The sequence below is a fragment of the Gekko japonicus genome, unplaced genomic scaffold, assembly GCF_001447785.1.
Source record: "Gekko japonicus isolate JY-2015 unplaced genomic scaffold, Gekko_japonicus_V1.1 scaffold1431, whole genome shotgun sequence".
In the NCBI taxonomy this organism is placed as follows: Eukaryota; Metazoa; Chordata; class Lepidosauria; order Squamata; family Gekkonidae; genus Gekko; species Gekko japonicus.
This window is the reverse complement of record NW_015172046.1, coordinates 398,365-425,931: the sequence shown is the minus strand read 5'-3', so window position 1 is coordinate 425,931 and position 27,567 is coordinate 398,365. Positions and strand designations below refer to the sequence as shown.

General features: G+C 43.3%; 2 protein-coding genes across 3 annotated transcripts in view; one reads left to right on the top strand and one right to left on the bottom strand.

The window, feature by feature from the left end:
- SLC11A2 (solute carrier family 11 (proton-coupled divalent metal ion transporter), member 2) overlaps positions 1-5,826 on the top strand; it is a 62,309-nt gene extending 56,483 nt beyond the window's left edge. For both annotated transcript variants that reach the window (XM_015420720.1, XM_015420721.1), the window contains exon 16: positions 4,343-5,826. In XM_015420720.1, the coding sequence (XP_015276206.1) occupies positions 4,343-4,420 (78 nt within the window). In that variant the 3' untranslated portion in view covers positions 4,421-5,826. The remainder of the gene's footprint in view (positions 1-4,342) is intronic.
- Positions 5,827-7,914: 2,088 nt separating this feature from the next.
- HIGD1C (HIG1 hypoxia inducible domain family member 1C) lies at positions 7,915-14,773 on the bottom strand. The gene is made up of 3 exons (XM_015420718.1): positions 14,680-14,773; positions 8,356-8,490; positions 7,915-7,973 (listed from the first exon to the last, which is right to left on the bottom strand). Exons 1-3 carry the CDS (start codon positions 14,771-14,773, stop codon positions 7,915-7,917), a joined length of 288 nt encoding a protein of 95 aa, XP_015276204.1.
- Between the last annotated feature and the right edge of the window lie 12,794 nt (positions 14,774-27,567).

The following is a 27,567-nucleotide window of genomic DNA, read 5'->3' as shown; positions in this document are numbered from 1 at the left end:
TATCTAGGCACCAAAAGGGACTAGAGACTTTTTAAAAAATGAAAGTGGGGCGTTTAGAAAATCTGATATGCAGATTCATATAATATTGTGAGAATATAGAATTGGTGACTAAAAAAAAAAGAAACCCCCCCGTGGGGTGGGGTGAGGAAATGGCCACTGAGGGAACAGGGGCAAGGGAAATGGCTGGCACGTGGGTGAGACTGGGAAAATCCAAACTTTCCCATCTATATGGCAGCTGTTCACACCAAAGCAGGTTTTGGGTAGATTGGAGAAAAGCCAAGGAAACCCTGTGAGGTACACAGATATTCATGATGTTGTGGAGAAGGTGGGGGGGAAAACAACAGCATCAAACTCAGGACAAATAGCCTGTGAGAATGCAGATGCAGGGTTGGAGCCAGTGGTACAGTCCACTGACAGAAGTAATGATAGTGAGGCATTCTTGCCTTTTTCTTCTGCTGTAGTCTGAAATGCTGCTTCTAGAGGACAGGGAATCCTACAAAACAGCTGGAGGAACTGCACTGAGGGGGGGGGGAGAATTGGCGAAAATTACCTTCGTACAAAGGGTAATGTGTTTCTGTTTCCCAGAAGCCATGGCCTGCATCTCTCCAAAGCAGTGTTCTTTTGAAATTCACACATCTTAAAAGCACAGCATAAGGCTTCCATAAACCCGGCCACCTTTCTAGGAGTAATCTAGGAAGTGATGTTGGTAGTCTCCGTTCCTGTTGCTGTTCCTCTGGCTGTGAATCACAGGAATCCTCAGTGTTTGGCTGTAGCATCTTAACACCACTTGACCCAGGATGGGTTTCTTGCAGAACAGGACAACAGCATGATGGAAACAATGAAGAGTCTTATAGTATCTTTAAAGATTTAACGAAATGTATTGCGGTGGAAAGTTTTAGGAGACAGGCCCAACGTGGTCACCTATGCAACCTAATGGAAAGGAGGGGAGGGTTTTTTGTTTACAAACTGATACCTGAATAATGCAAAAGGTGGTAGTGTTACACTATTTGTCAGTCAGTCAGTTAGCCTTTATTGGCATATAACACTGCCATAAACAATAATATACGTAGAGAAGAGTAAAAAAAGGGGAACCATATTGCAAAATACGTAATGTTATAAAATACATCATATTACAAAATATCGCTGATTGCTTCTGTAGTTTTTCCTGGCACAGCTTTATAGCTGATTGTAAAAACGTAGCTACCTTCTCTGTTATTTCAGGTGAGCACTTGTGCTCAACCGAGTATTTTATCAGTTCAGCTGAATTAAAGGTCCTGCAAATGAATGCACAGCAACCAAATGGGAGGGTGTACTCTTTTCCCAGATAGCAGCTCTTGGTAATACTGTAGGCAGAGTAAGATCAATGGTGTAAACAAACTGTACATGCCAAACTCCTTTATAGCTGACGGAGAACCGTGCTTTCTCACTTTCTTGCCCAGAAACACTGTCCATTACCAAAGATACATCGATGACATTTTTGACATCGGGAGCCAAGGAAACAATGCTCTTGAGAAACTCCACCATGTTCTTAATGATTTCTGCTTTCCCATAAAGCTACACCTGGGCCATTCTGTGCAACAGGTTCACTACAGTATAACTAAGCAAGCAAGCACCATCACTACAGTATAACTAAGCAAGCAAGCAGCATCATTTAGGCCTTGCAATAAAAAGAAGAGGACACCACTTGCCCACATCAGTCTACCAAAACCTCTCTAGTGCACCATCAAGGATCCATATTTGAAAATAATCCTTCAGTCTCAAAGGAAACCTGTGCGTGCTTACGGACAAACCCTCCCCCCAAGCTAAAGAAGCGAGTTCCCAGCACCCATGGGCCACCAAATGGAATCACAAAATGGAACACACGTTAAAATAATAACACTTGAAACTAGTGAGGGAGCAGTGAACTTTCGACATGACAGAGCTGAACATTCCAACAAAAAAGCCAAAGACATTTCAAAGGGAGACTCCAGTGTAAAGTTTCTGAGATGGGATTTGTTAACAAACTAGCAGTAAATCCCGTTGTACAAGCAATACAACAAGCTTTAGAAAGATGTGTAACGAATGCATTGGCTGGAAACAGGTTAAGTACATAGAAGAAGAGAAGAGATTGGATTTATACCCCGCCCTTCACTACCCAAAGGTGTCTCAGAGCGGCTTACAAACTCCTTTCCCTTCCCCTCCCCATCCCCACAACAGACACTCTGTGAGGTAGGTGGGGCTGAGAGAGCTCTGGCAGAAACTGCTCTTTTTTCAAGAACAGCTGTGCCAGAACTAAGGGTTGTCCAAGGTCATCCAGCCAGGTGCAAGTGGTAGGCCTGCCAAATCTTGCCAAATCGCGGGGGGGGGGATCTGCATGTCTTTGCAGAATCCTTGCCGCAGGGACGGCGAGATGTGTTACACCACTGTCGCCAGGACATGATGCTGTGCGTCGCTCTGGCAACGGGGCTGTTTGGAGCCCCGTTGCCAGAGCGACGCGTAGCATCAGATCCTGGCAACATCAGGTGCAACACGTCTCGCTGTCCCCGCGGCAAGGATTCTGTGAAGACCTACGATCCCCCGCCGCAACTTGGCAACCCTAGCAAGTGGTGAATCAAACCCGGTTCTCCCAGATTAGAGTCCACACACTTAACCACTACACCAAACTGGCTCTCTAGTGTACCATACATATTAGCAGTATGTAATAGAAAGGCACAAATGTGGAAGTAAAGTCTCACATACCTTATGTTACACAATAACTGGTGTCCAAGGTCGCACAATATGGGCCAGAAAATGCAGCAACCAGGGCTCTGTGGAGTAATTTCTGCAATTGGGCAGGCTGCAAACATAGATTTGCCTGTGACTGTGTCTGTATTTGTGCTTTGCAGCATGCCTCGGGTTTTTGGCTGCCTGTTTTCTGTGTGTCTGGTCCCATCCTCTATCTCTGCTTGTGTGTGTATCCACTGGCTTTTTTGTGATAACTTGGGCTGATTCCCCACCCCCGCTACGCTGACAGCTCTTTACTTGGCAGTTTTTTCCCCATTGTGGAAAGTGTTGCCTCAGCAAACTTGGCTTGGAGGCTAAAGACGGTGGGTTTTGTCCCCTGAGGGAATCAATCATCATCTGGCAAGGAGAGCGAAGACAGTAGCTGTGTTCACCGGAGCAAAGCAACCGTCTTCGGAGGAAAGTTTTGGCGGGTGCCACTTCTGTGGGCGAGACTTAGGCAATGCAGCCAGTGGATAATAGGGACAGCTTCTGAGGGACACATCATGGAGCCAACTGATTTAGGGGCATGTGGAATAATCAGAAAGTGCCACCCCACTACTCAATTATATATAAGGAGAGATATAGCATTGTGGAACTTGGTTTCAGCAGAGCTTGGGAATGGCTGGTTCAGTCCAGAAATTAATTGATCCTTTTTAGGTGATTGTTTAGGTCCCTGATTTTGCTAGGCCTGCAGATCAGCAGCAGTCATTAGGAAAATAGGTCACACCTATGCTGATTGTATCTTGAATTCATTTGACTGGATGAACTGCCTTCTGCTGTGACACACCTGCTTCTTGGCCTTGCATTGCTTAGCCCCCCCCCCCTTTTCTCAGGGCATTCATGCTCCAAAAGGTGACCACTTAATGCATCAGATTGAACTCTAGCTTTCAAAAAAGCTTATGCCGTAATATATATTAGTCTTTAAAGTCTTGTAAGACTGTTATTTTGTTTCAGGTTCTTGCTGCAATAGAGTAACACAGCTAGACCCCGCTGGAATTTGTTTGTATAGAGATGTGGCTTGTACAAGCCATATGCAGAGGTTACACAGGTGTTCTGTTTGCATGGAGTGAGAGCCCATGAGCCATACATTCTGTGAATGAAGTATGTGCAATCACCGTATTGCCTGAAGAGGGTGACATGGGGATTTTTCATGCTGGTACAACTTCCTTTCACACAAGGTTCACGTAAATCGAAGCTGGGCCTGCAGAGAAAATCCATGTGTTGCCCTTGGCACATGAGATGGCTATTGTGCTCCCCAAACAGTGTTCTGTTCCTGCTGCGCAAGAACAGAACACTGACATACAGGGCTAAAGCATCCAATGAAGAGGTGCATCCAAGAGGTGCAAAAGCCATTAAAAGGATACACTGCCATGTTGACTTTACCACTGTCCCCTAGCTTGGGTCTGAGGAGCCAGAATTGCACTGAAAAGATTAATAGTGAACCTGCCAGATTAATAGTGAACCTGCCTTCTGGACCAGCCAAGAGCTGGGAAAGGAACTTGCATCTCTTTCAACACCAGCCTGGTGATTTCTACTCCCTCTTAGTTCCAGCTTCCTAAAGAGTGTTCCTAATCAATGCCTTCTTCTTTGCCTTCTCTAGTATCACCTGGGACTCACTGCTCAACCTGAACTCTTCCTTCTCAACAATATCGATGCTGAACCAGTCATGAGTAGATGAATCCCTCTGAATCGCAGTAGTAAGAAACAGTGTTTTGTTTTCCAAAGAAGTCCTTCAATGCTGCACAGAACCAAGTTTTAATTGGTTCAGAAAGAAACGTGTATTCGAGGACTGTGAAGGCACCTGAACTTTTCTCTGGTGAGAGGAATAGAAATTGTGCAGAGGGGATTCCAGGGTTTCTGGACAGTGGTCTTCCTTAGAGGTTGCACCCAAGTTTAATTGGGAAGATTATGAATGAACTTCTGATATTGTGTATGAAGAGCACATGATGCACCATGAGAGGGTGGGACGATACAGCAGACCCATGTCTTTTTAAATGTCGCCTGGAAAGCTTGGGGGTGGGTACAGTTAGAAGCAGAAAAATGATAGGCTGGAGGGAAGTGATTAACCCTTCCCCCACTGTCAATCTTCCCTCCCTCCTCCAACTGGTTTTCTCCCATTGGGCTTATTTCCAATCTCAGACCCTGACTGTGACTGGAAGGGGCTGAAGGGAGAGAGAGGGGAACCAAAAGTAGGTTTTGCATTCCCTTTATGTCTTCTGCGTTTTCACTTGAAGTTCCCCTTCGCTCTACAGGTGTTTAGAGGCATTCTCACATTTGAAGACATGGGATGGCCTCCATCTCATGTTCTTCCAACCAAAGTCTGTACCTTGGGTTTAGATACAAGGTTTTGAATTTTTCCCCTTTTTTAAAAAAATGTAATTTATTTGGGGTACTTAAATGTTTCTCAGCTGAAGACTGGGCTTCTATTTTATACAGACTGTTACCTGTGTGTCTGAAGTAGAAATGGTAGGGCAGCTCATCTTACCCCCAGATTTCTGGAAACCATCCAGAAATGGAGACTATCCTATTGATATTTGATTTTTTAAAAAGTATCCTATGGAAGGAAATCTGTTTGTACAAAAGAAAAATCAGAAATGTAAAGTAATATGAGAGACCCTAATGTTTACAATCCATCAGGAACAATTTCATCACAAGTCCCACTGAGATGACTACAAGTTGCACAAGAGCGCAAGTGCAGATCTTTAAGACTGCTTCCACCTGCCTCATATCCACCCTGCAGCAATTTGCTGTGTAGCTGTCGTCACTGCTGTGAATGCAGAGGCATTTGCTGCAGCAACAGTGACCACAGAGAAAGTATGGTGAACTTTCCTTGCTTTGGCTGACCATGGTTGGTGTTCTGCCCCCTCTCATGTCACTGGAGGGCTATTAGGGGCTTTTGTTTAAAAAAATCAGTAATTGCTACATTGGTATACCATTATAAGTATCTTTTGCTTTGGTTTACTAGTTCCTGTAAATTCCTGTCATTTTTAAAAAACTCTCTAGTCCTTTTTGTTAAAGAGATAGAAGGGGTGCACTTTCCCCCTTGTATCTTTACAATGAAAAGAACTAGACACTGACCCAATTTAAAAAAAAAACAACAACCTAGGAATTCACATGAACCAGTAACTGTGGCAATATATTGTTAGAGCATTATAAGACCATAGCACTAGCAATTACTGATTCTTTTTAAAAAAAAACCCCGTTGCTTGCAGTGAATGTTTGCCCATATTAATTTTCAATGCAAGTTGAAGTTTGCCACAAATCTAATCCAGTACCATCATGTTGTCTTGTTTTCTTTCAAAACTAACAGTGCCATCCTTGGCCATTGACTTCGGTGGTCTTAACGCTGCTCAAGATGGCACTGTCTATCACTCTAGATTTTCTTTTTCTTTCTAATTGAGCTGCATGTGTCCCATATTACCACAAAACTGTATGAGAAAGTACACAACAGTAGGACCAAAGAGAAGGCTTAGTCATACGTTTGTATCTTAAGAACATACCTACACTACACATTTCAAAGAGTTTAAGGCCAGATTAACATCCATAGTCTGCCCCAAATAACACTGACAGTGTCACTTTGAGAAGGTGCTGATGTTTTTTGTTTTTGTTTATTGGAGATCTCTAAATGCATCCAGAGAACTACAGTTTCTGGGAACTCTGAAATACAAATAGGGTTTTTCTCAGAGCAATTGCCATTTAGTGCAACAACCAATTGATAAAAAAAATGCATGTCCCAATACCCGAACCCTAAATACAGTTACTTGGAAACCATTGATTGCAAAGGTGTTCATTCCCAATAGCAACAATAATTTAGGATAGCAGCATTTTGTGTTCATTCCGAATATTCAGTATTTCAATGTTTGAGCTTGGAACTGATCACCAAATAGATGTAGGGTGGAGACAGATTCGCCCCAAGTAAATCTTCTCAAAGCTGTCTTTGAAAAGTGCTGCTTGAATGTTAATATATTTATCCATTGATTCATCTCACCTTACCTTCTCTTCTAATGGAAACCATGTTAAAATGTAAAGCTGCTCTGGGAATGAGGGGTGGGAGTTTACTTGGTGGCATCAGGGGGAGGGGGGGTGGCAATCAGCACCAAACACAGCTGGCTTCTGCTTCAGTCTTGCAGAGCCTTTTCTTTTTCACCACTTCAACCTGGAGAGGAATTGTTACATTTGAACTGACCTGAACGGGGCAAGGGTGCTTCCGGGGGAGCTCCACTGCTGTAAGAACTTTACTGAATATCTGAAATTCTTCTGCGACACATTCGGCCCAATTGCTCTTTGGTGGTCGGATTGGTTAAAAATAATATATTTGCAATCAGTGCTCTGTTACAAATCCCATTCTCCCTTACATTTTTATGATTTTTTTTTTTAAAAAATGGCACTAATTTATTTTAAATGTACGATTTGATTTTGTTTCAATGAAGGTTCAGATTTTTAAATAAACATTTCAGCTTTCTAACGTCTAATCTCCTTGGTTGATACTGACTATCTGGGTCTTCTGTCCTAAAGTTTTTTTAAAAAAACTTTGATTAAAAAAAATATTGTGTGTCCTGCTAGAGAAGTGTTTGAAACACGCGAACGAAACAGCACATATGAGCATTCTTAATGCTCAGTTCTACCCTGCTTCAGGAACTGAACTGGAAAGGGGTGAGAAAGATAGGTGCATTTTTACATATATAAAATGTCTGGTGGGGCTCATTCTGTTGTTTTTCTGAGCTGAAGGGGATTTTAAGAAAGGCTGACAATTCAGTGGTAGAGCCAGGTGTATTCCAGGCAGCAGGTCTTAGGTTCAATCCCTGGCATCCTCAGTTTAATTTAAAAAAGAACACAATTTAGGTATCAGAGAAATACCTGCCTCATATCTTGAAGAGCTGTTGCTCACCAGAACAGATTACTAGACTAGGTAGAACAATGGTCTGACTCAGTATAAGGTAGCTTCATATCAGGGTTAATGTATTGATAACAGGCTTCTCAAAAGACTGAAATAACCTTGAACACTCTCATCTGGATTAGAACCCTTAAAGAGCTCCAAGGTTGGGTAGCCCTCTCAAGTATAAGTCTAGCACTTGATCTGAGCGTATAGCATCTGTTTTTATTAAACAAAGTTTCCCCAAAATTGTAGTAGTATGCTTGGAATGACTTGCTCTCCCTCTATGATGCTGATCATTATTTCGGCTTACTGCTGGTCTGGCTGACGTAATCAGTATACATAGAGTACAGAACACCTAACAAAAGAAAAAAGATACCTTTGTTAGCAATGGTTGATTCAGCATCGCTCAGCAGTTATTGTACTTAATGTACGTATAGCATCACATTTTATACCTTAGCATGGGCAAATGATGTGATGTATTCATGGGAGTTTGTAGATTTTATATAAGCAACCATTCCCCAAATATAACTTTGCTAGCTTTTCTGGACTCTTATTTCCTTCTGCTCTTGATAAAGTTGACATATGCTGTGCTCCAGATGTAAATTTGAGATACCATGAACTGTTTCCCCACCAATGGCTTAACACTACACAAGGAAGCCATAGTGGGTTGGGAAAGGAGATGTTACTTACTACCAGTTTCTGGGAAATGTGCTGATCACGGCAACTCTTCATCTTACCTATTGTGATTGCCCCTACGACAAAGCTTTGTGCTGCAACTCTCATGTGGATGAGGTGGACTGACATTTTTTGGTTTCCTCTGTGTTTTAGCTTATAAAGACCATAACCCACCACAGTAAGGCAGCCTGCTAGTCCTGTAAGTTAAAGAGAAGGGTAAAGTTATTGAACCATTGTGGGGTGGCCATAAAGACCATAACCCACCACAGTAAGGCAGCCTGCTAGTCCTGTAAGTTAAAGGGTGCGGTAAAGTTATTGAACCATTGTGGGGTGGCCTCTGCCTCTCAACAGTCCCAGGTCAGAAGTTGTGATAAAATGCAATAAACCTCCCTATACTTCCCTGATCAATACATGACATATATAGGGCCCTCTTTGCTTCCCTTTCTTGTAGCTCACCTGCCCCCATACTGGATGCATTCTGGTAACTATTTCAGTGAGACTCTGCATACACGACTTAGATGAAACTGCCTTACGGTCAATATTGTCTACTCGAACTGCCACCAGCTTTTCAGGGTTTCAGGTACGGTTCTTACTCATCACCTACTTACCTGGTCCTTTTTTTAACTAGAGGTGCTGGGGACTGAACCTGGGATCTCTTTCATGCAAAACAGATGCTCTTCCACTGAGCCACAGCCCCACCCCATTGCAGAGTCACTCTCAAGGATCAGGAAGGAATGTTCCCCCCAGAACACACTGTCTAATGATTTTCTTTGCTGCTCCTTTCCATTTCCTTAGTAGTTTGTGGCTCAGTTCACTTGCTGTTGTCATCTAGAACTATCTGTGCTGGGCAGACCCAGGTGGGGCAGCCGTGTTGGTCTGAGGTAGTAGAACAAATGTTGAGTCCAGTAGCACCTTTAAGACCAACAAAGGTTTATTCAAGGTATGAGCTTTTGTGTCCAGGCACACTTCTTCAGACTTCACTTCAAATGGAAGCTAACAGTTCAAATATATAGGCAGATGCCTCTACATAGGCAAACAGTAAATTAGTGTACAGCTTAATCAAGATGTTTTGACATGCCCTAACCTGGATAGCCCAGGCAAGCCTGATCTCATCAGATCTCAGAAGCGAAGCAGGGTCGACTGTGGTTAGTACTTGGATGGGAGACTTCTTTGGAATACCAAGTCGGGAGGACAGAGGTAGGCTTTATTCAGCCACCTCTCTGAATATCCTCCAGGCCCCCAGTAGGGGTCAGTCACCAGAGGTCAACGTGACTTCCAGGTGCAGACACACATGCACACACACACACAAAATACAAAAAACCCCACCAAAAACAAAAAGATGTTTTAATATTTACAAAGACTAAACAGCAATAACAAGCGAAATTCATATGGTCATGTGTTTGGATTTAATTAGAGGGGGAAATAGGGTTCCCAAATCCACCCGGGGGGCAGAATTCCCCCCGGTTTCAAGCCCCGATTCCTGCTCCCGCGGAATCGGGGCCCGGGGGAACCCCCACCCCCGTGTGTGCGTCACCCAGAAGTGACGTCGCACGCTGGGGTCGGGGTGACGCCATTTGAGGGGGAAACTCTTTGTTTCCCCCTCAAATGGCGTGGCCCCGCCCAGCGTGAGACGTCACTTCCGGGTGATGCTCCGGAAGCACGCGCGCACACACATCCCCGGCCGGCTCCCGGAGCGATTGGAAGCTCCCCTGCCGGTAAGTTTTTCCTATTTGGCAACCCTAGGGGGAAACAGTGAGGCAATAAATATGTCGAAATAGGAGATAGATGTGTAAAAGTATCCTTAATTGTCAAGGGTAATAAACTGATTCTGTTGTTCCCACCTCTGGGGAAAGGATGTTGTTAATTAACTCCATGCTTGAGAGGAAACAAATGGTGTATAACAACAGAATCGGTTTATTACCCTTGACAATTAAGGATACTTTTACACATCTGTCTCCTATTTGGACATATTTATTGCCTCACTGTTTTCTCCCCTAATTAATTCCAAACAAATGGTGACCCTATGAACTTAGCTTGTTACTGCTGTTTAGTCTTTGTATATGTCAAAACATCTCCATTAAGTTGTATGCTAATTTACTGTTCCCCTATGTAGAGGCATCTGCCTATATATTTGAACTGTTAAGCTTCCATGTCAATGTATCTGAAGAAGTGTGCAGGCACACGAAAGCTCACACCTCGAATAAACCTTTGTTGGTCTTAAAGGTACCAACTGGACTCAAAATTTGTTCCATCTGTCCTGGGGCATCTGTTTGAAATGTTCTCTGTTTCCAGCACACAGTTCATGTTCTTGCACTGCAGTGAGGACTGGGTTCGATAGCCTTAGAGTCCTTTCTCGTCCTGATACATGGGATGAATGAAGGCTTTAAGAACTTCCCAGTTTCAGTTTGTCTCCACTAAAGCTAGAGACATTCAAATGGGGAGACTAACAAGGAGTTCACTTCTGAGGTTCTAAATGTGTGAGAATAAATCTACCAATTTATGGGGAAACTATGTGAAATGCAGGGTTTTAAAAACAGGGGCACAATACCAGTTGTTCTCTAAAGACTCTCATGGCAGTCGGCACCCACATTTTTCATGGAATTCAGTTTTGGCAGTTTCAGTTATGTTAAGCAGATTTAATACATTGGACAAATTTACAAGATGTTACATGATGTAGAAGACGGCCACAGTTTGTCAGCTTCCTTAAATGCAGACGTTCCCTTGATAATATGAGTGTTTACCTAATAGAAATGGTAATAACACCACATTTTCTGTTTATACTGGATCCATTATTAATCATATTTTTATTGGACCTGTTTTAAAACAATAATAAATAAACACCAGCTCCTTTAGTTTCAATAGGATGTTTCATTTCCTGAAATAAAAGCTAGTTATTTCATTTTGGGATGAGCAGATTTCTGCTTTTTCATTGCGCCAGAATTTCTCTCTGTGTCATATTTCACTCTTTGTTTAACCATGAGAATTTCTCAAATTAATTCAGAAATGTGTTCATGTACAGTTTGATATAGCTTTCAATTTGTTCAGCTTAATGTGCATCTTTTCCCTGTATTACATTACCAATGTCCAGGAGTGCCTTGATAAAACACTACAAAAGAGCAAGCTGCCTGTGACCATACATATAACTTCATCAAGATTTTTGTTCTGTGCAGTCTTCTACTGATGTCCCCATCTGCTCTTGCACACTTGGTAAAACACCACACAGAATCTGGATACAGTTGTACATACAATCACATCAAGAATGCTTTTTTGTAGGGTTAGAGTTTCTTTGTTTTGGGACACATCAGTATTTGAAAGAGGAAAAGGAAATAAACTGATGAAAGTGAATGCTGCACTAAACTGTACATACGCAGCAACTTGTACAACATTCGGGAAAGGGGAGGGGGAAGAATGATGTTGTAGTAGTAGTAGAATTTTATTACGGTCGCTAAACCAGCCATATACATATAGTAGGGAAGAATGATGGAGAAGTCCTATTCGTAGTGCACCAGTTCCACTTTGGAAACACGGACATTCATTTCAGAACTATCCACTGTGAAATTCAAATTAGATAGATTCAGGTGGGTAGCCATGTTGGTCTGAAGCAGCAGAACAAAGTTTGAGAGCCAGTTAAAGGTGCCAGTGGACTTGAACCGAGAAATTCAAGTCAGCAGAATATCGGAAGCCTCCCTAACCTCACTTCCCAGAGCCATTCGTTGTAACTTTAATGACACACTGAATCCAGATTTGTTTATTTATTTTGTTATGAAGTGACATCCAGATATGTCGAGCTCCTTTTTGTCAACTGGCTTGCTCTCAGAAGATTAGTTGGGTGATGTAAATGGCTTTTTTTGTTTCTTCTATGTTTTTGGAGACATAAATTCAACACTATGACGTTTCTTTTTTATCTTTGGACTACAAACGTGGTCTGAGAAGGCAAGCGCTTTCATTCCAGCCAGCTTAATTGGCGACAGTGCATACAAATTAGCCTTTGTTCATGAGCACTGCCTGTACAAATCACTTTAAATTCAGGGAAGGGCTCTGTTCTGATACGCTTCTGGCTGAGCTGATAAATGGGGAGGAAGACTAATGAAGGTTGATTGGTGACAGCTTTCAAGGCTTCTGCTTTCCTCCCTCCATGTGGGCAAAATTTTAAAAAGAAAACCCTAATAGTCAACATGTTGTTTACGTGTCTTTTGAACTGTACTGATTTTTTAAAAAGATTGTGCAAGTCCAAGATGGATGTGGAAACCAAGCCTATCACATTTTGTGCCTGTTGGTTAGGGCTGGGACAGCCAGCTTCTGCATCCTCAGGGCCACCCTGATCTCCAGATATATTTAGAGATCTGGAACCTTCTGACACCCCCACACACCAGTGAATGATCAAGCTCTATAGTAAATCGCCTTAACCTGGATAGCACAGGCAAGGCCAGCCTCACCAGATCTCAGAAGCTAAGTAGGGTCGACTCTGTCAAGTACTTGGATGGGAGACCTCCTTGGAATACCAGAGGCGGGAGGTGGGGGCAGGCTTTATTCAGCCACCTCTCTGAATATCCCACGGGCCCCCAGTAGGGGTCAGTCACCAGAGGTCGCCATGATTTCCAGGTGCACACACATGCACACATGAAAAATACAAAAAAATACCCCCACCCAAAGCTTTATAGTAAATCTAGTGACAGCAGCAATAAAGGGTTACAGTTCACATGGTGCCCAGCTGATATTGGATCATCTGGGGGGGGACCTTATTGCCAGTTAAGAGAAAAATTAGTATTGATCCTTTGACTTCTGAAGTCATATGAGATATTTATACAAAAAAACCCTCATATGAAATAAGCACATCATTTACTTAAAACTGAAGCTGTGAGCAAGTGCTGAAAACTTGACAGAGCCAGTGGGGGCCAGATACAGCGGCTAACTCAGATAACTTTAAAAGAGGATAAGACAAATTTGTGGCAGATCAATCCATCAATGGCTCTTAGCTATGATAGTTGGATCCGTATCAGTTGCTGCGGAGCAATAGTGGAGGAAGTCAATTGCCTTCTTGCCCTGCTTGTGGGCTTTCTGGGGGCTTCTAGTGGGCAGCTGTTGAGCGAATGGGATGCTGGACTAGATTGACTTTAGGTGTGATCCAGTCAGGCTCTTGGTTCAGAGGCTACATCTGCCCACAGGCCAGAATATACACCAGTGAGGCTCATCTAGATGTGGAAAACCTGGTGGTGGAAAGGTGCCATCAAGTTGCAGCCTATTTATGGCAACCTCATAGGGTTTTCAAGGCATGAGAAGAGTCCTGGACTTCCTTGGTCATCTCCCATCCAAGAACTAACCAGGGCCAGCCCTGCTTATATTTCAAGATCTGACAAGATTAGGCTAGCCTGGACATCTGCCCACAGGCCAGAATATACACCAGTGAGGCTCATCTAGATGTGGAAAACCTGGTGGTGGAAAGGTGCCGTCAAGTCGCAGCCTATTTATGGCAACCTCATAGGGTTTTCAAGGCATGAGAAGAACATAAATGGTTTGCCACTGCCTGGCTCTGTGTAGCAGTCCTGGACTTCCTTGGTCGTCGTCTCCCATCCAAGAACTAACCAGGGCCAGCCCTGCTTATATTTCAAGATCTGACAAGATTAGGCTAGCCTGGGCCATCCTGGGTAAGGCTGGAACACAAACCAATGAAGCTCATCTAGCATCAGGAACGGCATTTATTTACCTATTTACTGCATTTGTAAGTGTAGACGCAAATATGGTTGCACTTTTACAGTGAAAGGACCCAACAAAGATCTGAAAGCTGAGAAGAAGATACAGCCACTAACTCGGATAACATGATGAATACATGTGAGTGTTCCTGTAGGGTAATTAATGGGGTTTTACCTGCATCACTTCACTGCAGAACATGGTTTTTCTCCCTACCCCAGAAAACCAGACTGTTGGGGACACAGCAGAATTAGAGCTACTGCCCCATGTCATTCTTGGGCATATAGCATCAGATGCTGCCAACAGCCCAAAGCCCAGCTGTCACTTGAACCTAACAAAATAAATAATCTGTCATGATTCTAAAAGCAGGCTACTTCTAAGAAAGGGAATAAAGGAAAATGTTACTAAATACTGGCCCTGATCAAGAAGACTGAACTTATGAATATGCATACATGATGAATACATGTGAGTGTTCCTGTAGGGTAATTAATGGGGTTTTACCTGCATCACTTCACTGCAGAACATGGTTTTTCTCCCTACCCCAGAAAAGCAGACTGTTGGGGACACAGCAGAATTAGGGCTACTGCCCCATGTCATTCTTGGGCATAATATAGCATCAGATTCTGCCAACAGTCCAAAGCCCAGCTGTCACTTGAACCTAACTACCACTTCTTGATGTGCTTAATTATTCAACTCACCAATGGGAACAAAGGGGGCATCCCGGGCTTTTCTGGCCAGTTTAGATGCTTGACCGTCATCTTCAACTGAAGACCACTCCTCATCAGCAGACATTTTTTCCGTCTGAAAGGAAAAGGGGGGGGGGAGTTGACCATTTAAGCGCAGGGATGCAGGTGAGGAGCCACATCTTTGGAAAAGCAGGAACAATTATTCTGCTGTCTTCTATGCACCCAACTGATGCTGGGACAGATTTTGTTAAACACCTGTTCTCAACTAATGATCTTCCTGTGAGCAGGAGAAAAGGTGGTTTTGGATGCAGTACAGAATGAAAGGGTAGGGCCCTGACCTGGATAGCCCAGGCAAGTCTGATATTTTCAGATCTCAGAATCTAAGCAGAAGCTAAGCCAACCCTGGCAAGTAGTTGGATGGGAGACCTCCAAGGAATACCAGGGCTGGGATGCAGAGGCATGCAATAGCAAGCCACCTCTCTGAAATGTCCAAGCCCCACTAGGGGTCTCCAGAAGTCAACCATGACTTCCAGGCACACAAGCGCACACACACAAACACTCACCAAAAGGGAAAAAAACCCAAAGGGGCAGGAATTCTACAACAAAGTGAAGTCATAAGCAATATGAAGTTAACTGTGAATGAATGGCCGCATGACCCTTTATGTATACAAGAAATAGGAAAACATTTTATTTACCTTAAAAATTGTATCTCCAACAACAGTACGTTTTATCAAATCCACAGTCTGGGTAAAGATTTACACCCAAATCTGTCCGTAGATGAAAACCTGCTGATTGACACAAAAAAGCAAAACAGACAAAATCATAAAAATAATGACTTTACATTTTCGAATGGGAAAGCGGAAGTCTGCAGGGGGAATCAATGTAAACCATCCCATCTCCTCTTCCAAACACAGAAGTGCCCCTAAATCTTCAGAACCAAGCAGCTGCATAGAAGCCAATATGACAGTCAAAAGTATGGCATACATCTGTGGATTAAAGTAAATGTTTAATCTCTGTATACTCCAACCTAATGGCTCTACTGTTAGATAGCACAGTTTACATGCCCCTTATACTTGTTCTTAAGTCTGAATTCATCTGGATTTGGTTCCCTGTCAGCTGTTTATGCTTTCTCAGGAAGATTCAAGGGCATGTTGGAAGCTTGTATATCAACGTGTAAGATTTCTGTAACCTAAATATAGCAAATGCCTAAGGATTTACTCTTATTTTTCCAAGATCAGTTATTTTGACTTCCTTTAAAGTTTTTTCAGTCTTCCCCTATCATCCAAGAGCAGGGAAATAGTAGTAAACAGATGGTGAAATCTAATTTATCTATATAACCATATAACACTTCTATAACCCTTTTTGTAATTAAAACAAAATAATTGCAATTGGTGTATCTATGTCAGTTCCAAATAAGATCTGATCCAACTGGGTGCTTTGCCTTCCTCATTTTTAATTAATGCAATGATGTCAGTCTTTTTACCTGAGATACAACCTTCATTCTTGGGATATACAATTAACAAAAGAGAAAAGTAAAATTGTTGCATTACCTTTGCTGCTCTGAAGAGTTAGTCACCCATTGACTGACTCTGTGGTCTGGTCTCAGGGAGAGATGATCTTGTTTTGCAGGCTGAAACGGCTGCCCATAATGAAAGACAAATATAATTATAGATCCTTTGAAGACAATCTATGATAAAAGTCTATTACATTTCTTCCCACAGATTCTGAAAGCTTTGTTAATTGTTTTTAAAAGCAGCCAGAAGTGCAGAAAATATCTAATGTAACAGATTTAATGAGAAGTGATATTTAGGTAGCAGATAAAACTTAGCAATGCCTCAAGTAATTTCTGGCTGAAAGAGAAAAAAAGTAAGATTTTTTTTTAATTCCCAAGGTGCTAGATTTTATTTGATCAGCTTAGCACTGAAACAACATGCAAACTTTTAACATTACATAAAAGTTTCCATCATTCTCCATCACTAAATCCTCACTACTTTACCAAGAGGTACATCTGGACTTTGGGTAATCCTCTGTCTTTTAAATTTATACTACATGCTATAGCAATGGTTACTATAGCAATTCACATTATTGCATATGTTTTATAATATCTGTGGCCATAATGCCATTTTGTTGTAAAACAACATTTGCACATTTTTCCCCATATGGGTGCAATGTCGTATGCTTCCTTCCATGACAAAGGAGACAAATCTTACAGATCCCACGATCTAACTGGAGAAAGTGATACTACAGAATGGAACTATCCTTCTTCCCCCTCCTGCTGCAACTGAGACCCTTGAAAAATTGGTCGGGGGGGGTGTCAGTAGACTCTGAATAACCACACAGGGGGTAAAGTAGTGGTCTGCAGTGGGAATCACCACCCCCTCTTCTGCAAACAGAACTGCTACCTTCTGTTGGAGATTAGTCTGTTGTGGAATACAGACCACCTGCATTGCAATGTCATTGTTAATATTCTTATTTAGTTATTTAGTTATTTGGATTTATATCCCGCCCTCCCCGCAGGTGGGCTCAGGGCGGGTAACAACAATGTAAAATACAACACAGTTAAAACCAAATTTTAAAAAAAACAGTATAAAATGCCATATTCCTAAGTACCATGTCAGCTCTGATAGAACCATATCAACAGTGGTGGAAGATTTAAGATGTTAGGGTCCAATCCGCTGGTGGGGTTGGCCACAAAGAGGGGGCGCCCGCCACCTCAACCAAAAGCCTGATGGAAGAGATATCTAAATAATAATTCATACTGGGATGTCCTTATGACTGAACAGGAACGTGACATTCTGAAACAGTACTTTCAGTAACTGATCATGCAAACACATCCAGCTGCCTACATTGCCATGTAGCTTTCCCATTCTTATCACAGGTGAACCTGTTACCAAGTAAGGTGACTAATCCAGAATAAGAAGCTTGAGAAAATATTCGTTGGTGAAAATAGCTCCAGAATGAAGCAATGCTTCTTTATCACCACCACAGCATGTGAGGTAAATTATTACTACATGACCACATTGCCTACTTTGGTCCCATTTATTGCAGCAATTGTCATCATACAGCAATGGTACCAGTCAAGCATGCCATACAGTGGCACGTGGACAGTGTGGGCTGCTTTGTGGATGGCAGGGAGGGCTCGTGGGTGCGAGAAGTATGCATGGGTAGGTGGATGGGGACATATAAGTAGGAAGGGAGGTATGAGCAGGATTCCTGGTGGTGAGCAGAGAAGCAGAGGGAAGCCCTGGACACAGTCTGCCCAGGGTCTCCCCCAAACCTGGAACTGGACCTGAATGGAATACAGATGAACCTGCTACCACAAACCAAACTATGAGATTTATAGGATGCACAGCCGTCAGGGGGATAGAATATGTTGCCACCAATGCTCCTGGAAAGAGTTGCTCAACATAATCTTGTTTTGCTGGCTTCTGCAATATCTAGGTTGACACAGAATCTTTTCTTACAGAAAATGACATAAAGATTGTGTGGAAGGAGGTTCTACAGCTAGAGAAGTGCTTAATTTAATATGTATCAAAGCAAGTTAAATGGATTCCTATGCTCTGAATTTTGCAGGAAAATTTAATTCTATATTCAGAATTTTGTTTTAAAATTCTCTAATGTGGCCTAGTAACCAGCGGGGATTCGATTAATTCTATCTCAAAAGCTATTTTCAGTGGTAGAGCCTGACCCCAGGACATCAGATGTATAATTTATTCATTTATACCCCATCTTCCTGTTCAACGAGGATCCAAAGCAGCTCATATCATTCTCCTTTCCAGCATTTTATCCACTCAGCAACCCTATAAGGTAGGTTAGACTGATGGTGCTTTCCCCCATGCTGAATAATACCCTATCGATCCATTTTCAATACACTTTAGAGACCATTTGTAAGAGGATTTTGCCATTTCGTAGAGTAAAAACCAGTTGCAAAGTGCATTATTCAGCATGTGGGAAAGTGCTCTGAGAGTGTGTACCGGTAACTGGCCCAAGGTCACTCAAGGAGCTTACCTGGCAAAGTGGGAGTTCATACCTGAGTCTCCCAGATCCTAGTTCAACCCTCCAACCACTACATCACACTGGGAACGAATAATGTTAATTCCCAAGTTTCTGTTGCACCCTTGTGTTACACACAAGACTGACCAATAAATGGAAGTCAAGGCAGTCCTTCGTAGAGGAAGAAGAGGAAGAGGAGATTGGATTTATACCCTGCCCTTCACTTGGAGTCTCAGAGTGGCTTACAATCCCCTTTCCCTTCCCCTCCCCACAAAAGACAACCTGTGAGGTAGGTGGGGCTGAGAGAGCTCTTTTGGGGACTGTTCTTGAGATAACAGCTTGGAGAGAACTTGTGACTGACCCAAGGTTATGCCACCAGCTGCATGTGGAGGCGTGGGGAATCAAACCCAGTTCTCCCAGATTAGAGTCCATACTCCTAACCACTACTCCAACCTGGCTCCTCACCACTACACCAAACTGGCATATAGGAACTGTCTATTAGATGAAGTAAGCATACTGCTATCTGAGACAGGATTGAGAGGAGGCAAAGCGAAGCTAGCCCCCATTAGTACCCCTTAGTGCACACCTTTCCTTTTTTCCTTATAAATGAATGATTGCCACTACCTTATAGGGGAGCCCAATCTTATCAGGACTTGGAAGCTTAGCAGGGTTGGCCCTAGTTAGTACTTGGATGTCCAGAGGCAATGGCAATGGCAAACCACCTCTAAATGTCACTTGCCTTGAAAACCCTATGGGGCTGCCCTAAGTTGGCTGTAACTTGATGGCACTTTTCACCACCTCCAACTTTTAGGGGGAAAGTACTATGTTTGGAGAACCATGGGAGGTGGATCCTGCCTATCAGTTTGATACCAAGTGGCCTAGCCACAGGAGGGAACTACAGCGTGCCTCTGCCGAATCTTCCATACGCACACTTGATATCTATCAAACGTGCCTCTGCCGAATCCCTGCAATATCCAGGCCTCTCTTCCATACGCACACTTGATATCTATCATAATGAAATAAGTCCCAGTATGAACAGTTAGGCATACTAAAATTTTGAGCATCTGCACAGTATAAAAAATGTCTGTGTATTGGGGAGAACCGCAAATACGAAGGCAGGACTTGCAAAACTTCCATGCTGTGCAATCCTAAGCAAATTTATTCAGAAGATTCACCTGAATTCAACTGAGTCCAGCTGAATTTATTCTGTAGCATGTTTGGGATCGTTGCCTTTACAGCGCTCCTCTAATCACACTAGAGAGTTAGTGGGACTTACTTTTGAGTAAACACGCTTAGGAACAGTCTACCAGACTTGCAATGCAATTCTAAACCAAGTTACACCCTTATGAGTTTACTGAAATCAGTGGGCTTAGAACAGTGTAACTCTGTTTTGGATTGCATGTTAGGAAAACAGTTTGTAGTTACACAACACCTTTGGCAAATGCCCAGTCAAGATTGTTCCAGAGGACAACCAATCCAGCCCAAGTTTGAGCACTGTCTCTAGAGGTCTTATTCCCCAGACACGGTGCTAGAAGAAACATTTCTCCCAACAGCGACTTGTGTATAACAAGCGTCTGCACAGTCTAGCAACATCTCCTTGGGCTCCCTTCTCAGTACATTCAAAGCATTTCAACATGGGAACTTCCAGACAGCTCCTGGAAAACATTATGCAATGTAACGTGAGCATTACCAGGAACTAATAGGGCATCATCCCTCCTATAGGAACACAATAGATGACAGGGCTCCTACAGAAGAGGAGATTTTGGCAGAGGCAGCTCAGGTCACAGCACTGCAGGTATGAGTTTCAGTTTCTGACATTTCCGCTTCCTACTCAACTAGTAAAAAGCACAGAGCCTTGGCCTTCTATTGCATCTTGTCAGTGGATGAGCTGCGCACGAGCCATACACAAACTGCTTCTCGGGTGTTCTAGGAGCGGCAGGGGGAAGGAATGCATATTATTTGTACAGGCAATGAATGGCTTCTGCAGTTTTTTAAAGATCCTGTGGGACCGGAGGTAGGTCATCTCCAGGTAAAGCGTATAAAATGTGAGGTTGGGTTACACTTTAAAGACGTCTCTTATCTCCAGTCTCAGATTTGTGTGGCTAGCAAGGCTGTGGTCAGTGGTGAGGGAGGGGCCATGAGTCAGTGGCAGAGCATCTGCTTGGCATGCAGCAGGTCCAGCTCCCAGGCTCAACCTCCAGCCTTTCAAAGTAAAAAGATCAGGTTGTAGGCGATGCCTGAGACCCTGGACAGCCGCTGCCAGTCTGTAGACAATACTGACTGTGACGGAGCAAGGGTCTGATTCAGTATCAGGCAGCTTTGTGTGAGGAGGAGACACTCTAGTATACCCACATTGGTAGCAGAGTACTTCTGATCATGCCCCATGATGCTGTAAAGGGACTAGGGCTAAATCCTGAAGAGTCTTGGCTCTGCTCCCTCTCTCCTTAGTCTTGCCACCTCCCTTAGATCAATACACCTTTCTACTTTCTTCACTCTCTCTCTTTCCTATGTCTACCACCATCTTCCCTTCCATCCCTGAGCCTTGTAAGGACTAAGCCCCCAGCATCTGTTAGCCCTGACCCTAACTATCTGGTATATTTTTATCCCGCCCTTCTTCCAAGAAGCTTGGGGTTGCATCACACTACCCCACCCCTTGTTTTCCCATCATTCCCCGCTTCTCTCTCCGACCTGTCAGTAGAAGCTAAATTATAAGGAACAGAATCGCTAGAACACACCCCTTCCTTGCTCCTCCCCCCTTTAAAACGTCACGCTCGAGTGACTAATGGGGAAGAAAATACTTTGAAGTTGGGTGGTGCGAGCGGCGGATCGAGAGAACAGAGACCCGGATGTTGCAGAGTGGTTTCTCCTCCGCGCAGCTCTTTTCAGCGCCCCCGCCCCCATGTACGTGACAGTTGCCCAAAGAAAACGCGGGAAGCGTTTTAGGGCGGTTTCCCCGCCTTTGGTTTATGACGACACGCATTCTGTCGGCTTCTAGTAGTGTATGGGAAGAATTAGTTTCCCTCAGATGTTGGCGCTGCAGCAGGGTTGGGGCACTAAATGAGCCGCCTTAATGTTATTGAGGGAAATATTTCCCTGTTATGACACAGCTCTCTGTGAGGTAGAGAATCAGGAGCTGTTGCCACGTTCTCCTTTGCTCTCTTTTGCCAGTGAAAAATTTGGCAGCTGCAACGATGCGTGGGGAATAAGAGATGTTAAAATTGTTCCCGCCCGACAGGTTGCTGTTAAAATGTCTGTCAAAGAAAAGGGGGAATATGGCAATTCTAGAGAGAGAGACTTTAGAATGGAAGGGCAAGTTAGTTACTTCAATTTTTAAAAATGTAAAAAGAATTATTGTAGTGGTGTGCTGCTCCCTTTCCATAGTGGTGCATTTCACTGAGATGAAATACAGGCATACATTTTTGTGCCTGTTAATCCCAGGTCTATTCCTTAATTCCTGGTGTTGGAGAAAGGACAATTGTAAAAGATAAAAATGGAAAAATAAAATACTGTGCAGCTCAAAAATGCATGGCACTATCACTGAACTTATTTTCTGAATTGCGGGGAGGGGGGGATGACGACACACCTGTAGAATCAAAAATAGGTAGTGCAAACTATTAAGTAATCTTAGGAGTTCACACCTCCGAATGATGAAATATATGTGACAAATAAAAATATACTTTTTTAAAGTCCTAGGATGTTTAAAAAAAGATTTCAAATATAGTGTAAGACTTTTCATTTGTCTCAAACAACACACATCATTGGTAAGAAAATTAAAAAGGCGCTGCTGCTGCTGGATCAGACCTAGGTCTAGTTCCTCTGGAAGTTGCATTATTTATTATAGCATTGATAGGCCTCTCCTTCATGAATTCGCCTACTTCTCTTTTAAAGCTAGCAGCCATTCCCAAATCCTGTGGTAGCAACTTCCATCAATTAGTTGTGTGTTGTGTGAAGAAGTGGTTTGGTTTGTCCTGAATTCACTGCCCATCATCATGTCATTTAGTTACCCCCAAGTTCTAGCAGTTAGGACAGGTAGAACAATTTTTCTCTATTCACTTTCTCTACACCATGCACATTTCAAAAAGTACAGCCTTTTCACCCTTTATGTGAATCTCAGGCAGGGTTAATATATCTGCAGCATGGAGACCCAAATTCATGGCACTCAGGAAGAAAACCAACTGCCTTCTCTGGATCAGCACCAGCTATGGTGCATGCCTCTCTGGTCAAGAAGCACAACAATATCTTTTTGAAGTTCTGTGCTAATTTACTGTACAACTTGTGACTGTGTTTGACTGGGACTGGAAATGGACATTTAGGTAGGTGATTCTAGGAAGAAATATGAAGAAAGCCTTCATGAAAGAGTCATTCAGATCTGTATAAACCTCGTCCACAGTCGGGAGTTACTCAACACTACAGCTCTATGAAATATAGTCTAAAGGCATCTGTTTGCTTCAAGATACACCAGTCAATCTGGCTGAACAAAAGCCAGAAAGTAGAAGCTTGTACATCTTTAAATTCAAAAATATTTGAAAATAGGAAAACTAGTAAAGTCTTTGGAAGCTGTGGTTAAAGAACACATTTCTGGCAAAGTCTCCACACCTTTGGGGAAAACATTTGCAGGCTTCACAACTGCATAGGTGAAATCTTTTTGTCTCTTAGAATCATAGAATCATAGAGTTCGAAGGGGCCATACGGGCCATCTAGTCCAACCCCCTGCTCAATGCAGGATCAGCCTACAGTATCCCTGACAAGTGCTTGTCCCGCTGCTGCTTAAAAGACTGCCAGTGAGGCTCACCACCTCCCTAGGCAGCTGATTCCACTGTTGCACAACTCTTACTGTAAAAAAGTTTTCCTAATATCCAGCTGGTACCTCCCCGCCCTTAATTTAAGCCCATTATTGCGAGTTCTGTCCTCTGCTGCCAACAGGAACAGCTCCCTGTCCTCCTCTAAGTGACAATCCTTCAAATACTTAAAGAGAGCAATCAGGTCCCCCCTCAACCTCCTCTTCTCCAGACTTAACATTCCCAAGTCCCTCAGCCTTTCCTCATAGGGCTTGGTCTCCAGGCCCCCAATCATCCTTGTCGTTCTTCTCTGCACGCATCCTTTTTGAAGTAAGACCTCCAGAACTGCACACAATACTCCAGGTGCGGCTGTTAGCGTATGAAGTGTCTAGTAATCACACGTACTAGGTTGCTGGTGCTGACTATTCACAGTGGATTTATTTACACAGAAATACACAGTCTCTTTAGCACTCTCAGACTCAAATCACTGTACAATCCGACAGAGTGCTCCGCAGCAAGACATTCACCAGAGTGAACATCTCTACAAGTACTGTACACAATATATACACATCCAGCACCAATCAGGGTCCAGTGCTGAATCATTGTGACATCATTTGGCTGATGCAACTTGGATGCAATCTAGACCTGGTGACATGATCACATGACTCTCTTAGCTGTGAACCAGATCAAGATGATCTACACCATTTACCTTTCAGGCTGTCATCTTGTCCCCATACGATAGTATGCTGACACACCTCCCAAGATGACGCCTATGATACACATAGTAATTTCTTTAACATCTTGAACCTTGTTACATTTACACACTTAGTAAACAAATCAGCAATATTTTCATCAGAGGTACAGTGCTGTATATCAATAAATTTATTACAGACAGCCACTTTTACATTTTGATATCTGATTAGAATGTGCTTCCTCCTGGTTCTTACTCCCTGACTATGGGCCGGTTGGTTTGCTGCAGAACTGTCACAATGGACTTTAATGGACACAGAAATACACACAGTCTCTTTAGCACTCTCAGACTCAAATCACTGTACAATCCGACAGAGTGCTCCGCAGCAAGGCATTCACCAGAGTGAACATCTCTACAAGTACTGTACACAATAGTTACACATCCAGCACCAATCAGGGTCCAGTGCTGAATCATGGTGACATCATTTGGCTGATGCAACTTGGATGCAATCTAGACCTGGTGACATGATCACATGACTCTCTTAGCTGTCAACCAGATCAAGATGATCTACACCATTTACCTTTCAGGCTGTCATCTTGTCCCCATACATGACAGTATGCTGACAGCGGCCTGACCAATGCAGTGTACAGCGGGACTATGACATCTTGTGATTTGTATGTTATGTCTCCGCTGATACACCCCAAGATCACATTAGCCTTTTTTGTTGCCGCATCACACTGGCTGCTCATATTTAACTTTCGGTCCACCCTTACCCCAAGATCCTCTTCACATACACTGCTACTCAGAAGTGTATCCCCCATCCAGTATGCATGTTCCTCATTTTTTGTTACCCAGATGTAGAAATCGGCACTTATCCTTGTTAAATTGCATCTTGTTCACATCCGCCCACTTTTCCAGCATGTTCAGATCTCGTTAAATTCTGTATCTTCTGGTGTGTTCGCTGCTCCTCCCAATTTAGTGTCATCTGCAGATTTAATGAGTAGCCCCTCCACACCCTCACCCAGATCATTTATAAAAATATTAAAAAGTACTGGCCCCGGAACAGAGCCCTGTGGCACCCCACTGACACCTCCCTCCATTCAGATGACATGCCATTGACAGCTACTCTCTGAGTGTGGTTCTCCAACCAGTTCCCTATCCACCTAACCTACAGTCCAGTCCACAGTCCTTTAGTTTACCCATCAGAACACCATGGGGAACCCTGTCAAAAGCTTTACTGAAATCCAGGTAAACAACATCAACAGTATTCCCTCGATCCAGTAAGCTTGTCACTCAATCAAAGAAGGAACTGAGATTGGTCTGACAGGACCTGTTGGGGACAAATCCATACTGACTTCCCCGGATCAACAAGTTGTCCTTTAGATGCTCACAGATCAATCCCTTTAAAATCTGCTCCAGTCTCTTCCCTGGGACAGAGGTCAGACTGACTGGCCTGTACTTTCTTGGGTCATCCCCAATGTTCCCTCTAAGCTGTGGAGTCCTGTGAGCTAAAATTCTACTTTGTGAGCTGCTGGCATTAAATTTGTGAGCGAGCGATTTGGCTGCTGCATGAATTAGTTTGTTCTGGAGCCATCCTTCCTGAGCAAAGACAAAAATGTGTGAGCTGAGGGCTAAAAAACTGTGAGCTAGCTCACACTAACTCAGCTTAGAGGGAACACTGGTCATCCCTCCTTTTTTGAAAACTCAAGCAGTGGGCCCATCACCTCTTTTATCTTGTGTTTGCTCCTCACATATCTGAAGATTTTCTTGTTGTAGCAAGCCGCCCTGGCCAGCTTTAGCTCACGCTGAGCTTTGGCCTCTCTGATGGCTGACCTACAGTGCCTAGCAACCTGCAGATACTCTTCTTTACAGGTATGTCCTTGCCTCCATTTCTTTAGTATTTCCTTTTTCTCCCTTAGCACATCACACAGTTCTCTGTTTATCCACATTGGCTTCTTGGATCCCCTACCATGTTTCCTTCTTGTTGGGATAGCGACAGCTTGAGCTTGTAAGAGCTCTTGTTTTAGGAGAGACCACCCTTCACTTGCTCCTTTCCCTTCCAGCAGTCTTGCCCGTGGAATGATTCTTATCATACCTCTGAGTTTCTTAAAGTCTGCTGTGAGGAACCATTCTCAGGTAAAGGAAACCTCAGGAGCCCAAACCTTTCCCAACAGGTATGAAAGAATGGCACCAATAGCGGGGTTTAAAAATGAAATAAGAGGAAAGATTTATTCTTAATGAAAGGCAGGGAAATGGGGAAAAGGTTTTATGAGAACAAACAGTTGGCAACCAACATGTGCCTGCTACAAACACTATAAACAATGCTTAGGCTTTCCCAAACTCAGGAAGAACTAATAAAAATTATAAACCCTATCAGAAGGTTCCTTACAATAAGCAGGCAGTTGTGATACTAGTGAATTTATACCACCAATAAACCAGGGTTCCCCTGATTAGGCTCTGAATCCCAACTAGTCCCTGTGTGAGTGGATGTCTTTCTCTTTTTTAACCTGGGTCTGACCTTTTACTCTGGCAACTCCCTTCAGCAGAGTCTGCTCAAGGCCCCCTCCTCTAATAGATTCACTCTCTCCAAAAAGAACCCCCAACCACCCTTCCAACTGTCAGCTCTCATTCCCCCCCCCATCCCCCTGCTGGATGCATTCCATTGTCATGGAGGCAACTCACCAATCAGAGTGAGCCTCTGCTACTACTTCCCCTTAGAGTGTTTTTTCGTAGTTCATCACATCTGCCTTATTGAAATCTAACTTACACGTGTGGTTATGAGCTTCCTTGGTCCCCCACAGCAAAAGGAATTCTAGCAGGATATGGTCACTTCCCCCTAATGTCCCCACCACCTTCACCTTCTTCTTCCACACTTGAAACTCCTGTTTACACACACACCTACCTGATCCCTTGCTTCAGCTAGGGTGAAGGCTTTGATGGCTAAATAATTCAAACACAAGATTTCATATAGCAGGAAACAGTCTCCTTGGGCTTCAGCAGACTAACATGGCTTCCACATTGGGATTTTTAACCATTAGTACTCATTGATAAAACATCAGTGGCCTTGCCAGGCTGTTAGCCTCCCAAATAAATAGCCATCCAGCAACCAAATTCTTATTTTAAAAAATAGTGTACATTTGATCCCTTTGATAGCAAGGTTTTAGGTATAGGGGACCAGCCCTTGCTCCTAGTTGCTGTAGGTCAAGGGAGGGCAATGCAAGCAGCAACCAAATTCTTATTTTAAAAAATAGTGTACATTTGATCCCTTTGATAGCAAGGTTTTAGGTATAGGGGACCAGCCCTTGCTCCTAGTTGCTGTAGGTCAAGGGAGGGCAGACATTACATTTTGGGAGCGACTTAATTATTTTCAAGAGTCTTGGGAGCCACCAGTCACAAAATGTCAGCTTGTTGGGTGGAGCTAGTTACAAAAATCGTACA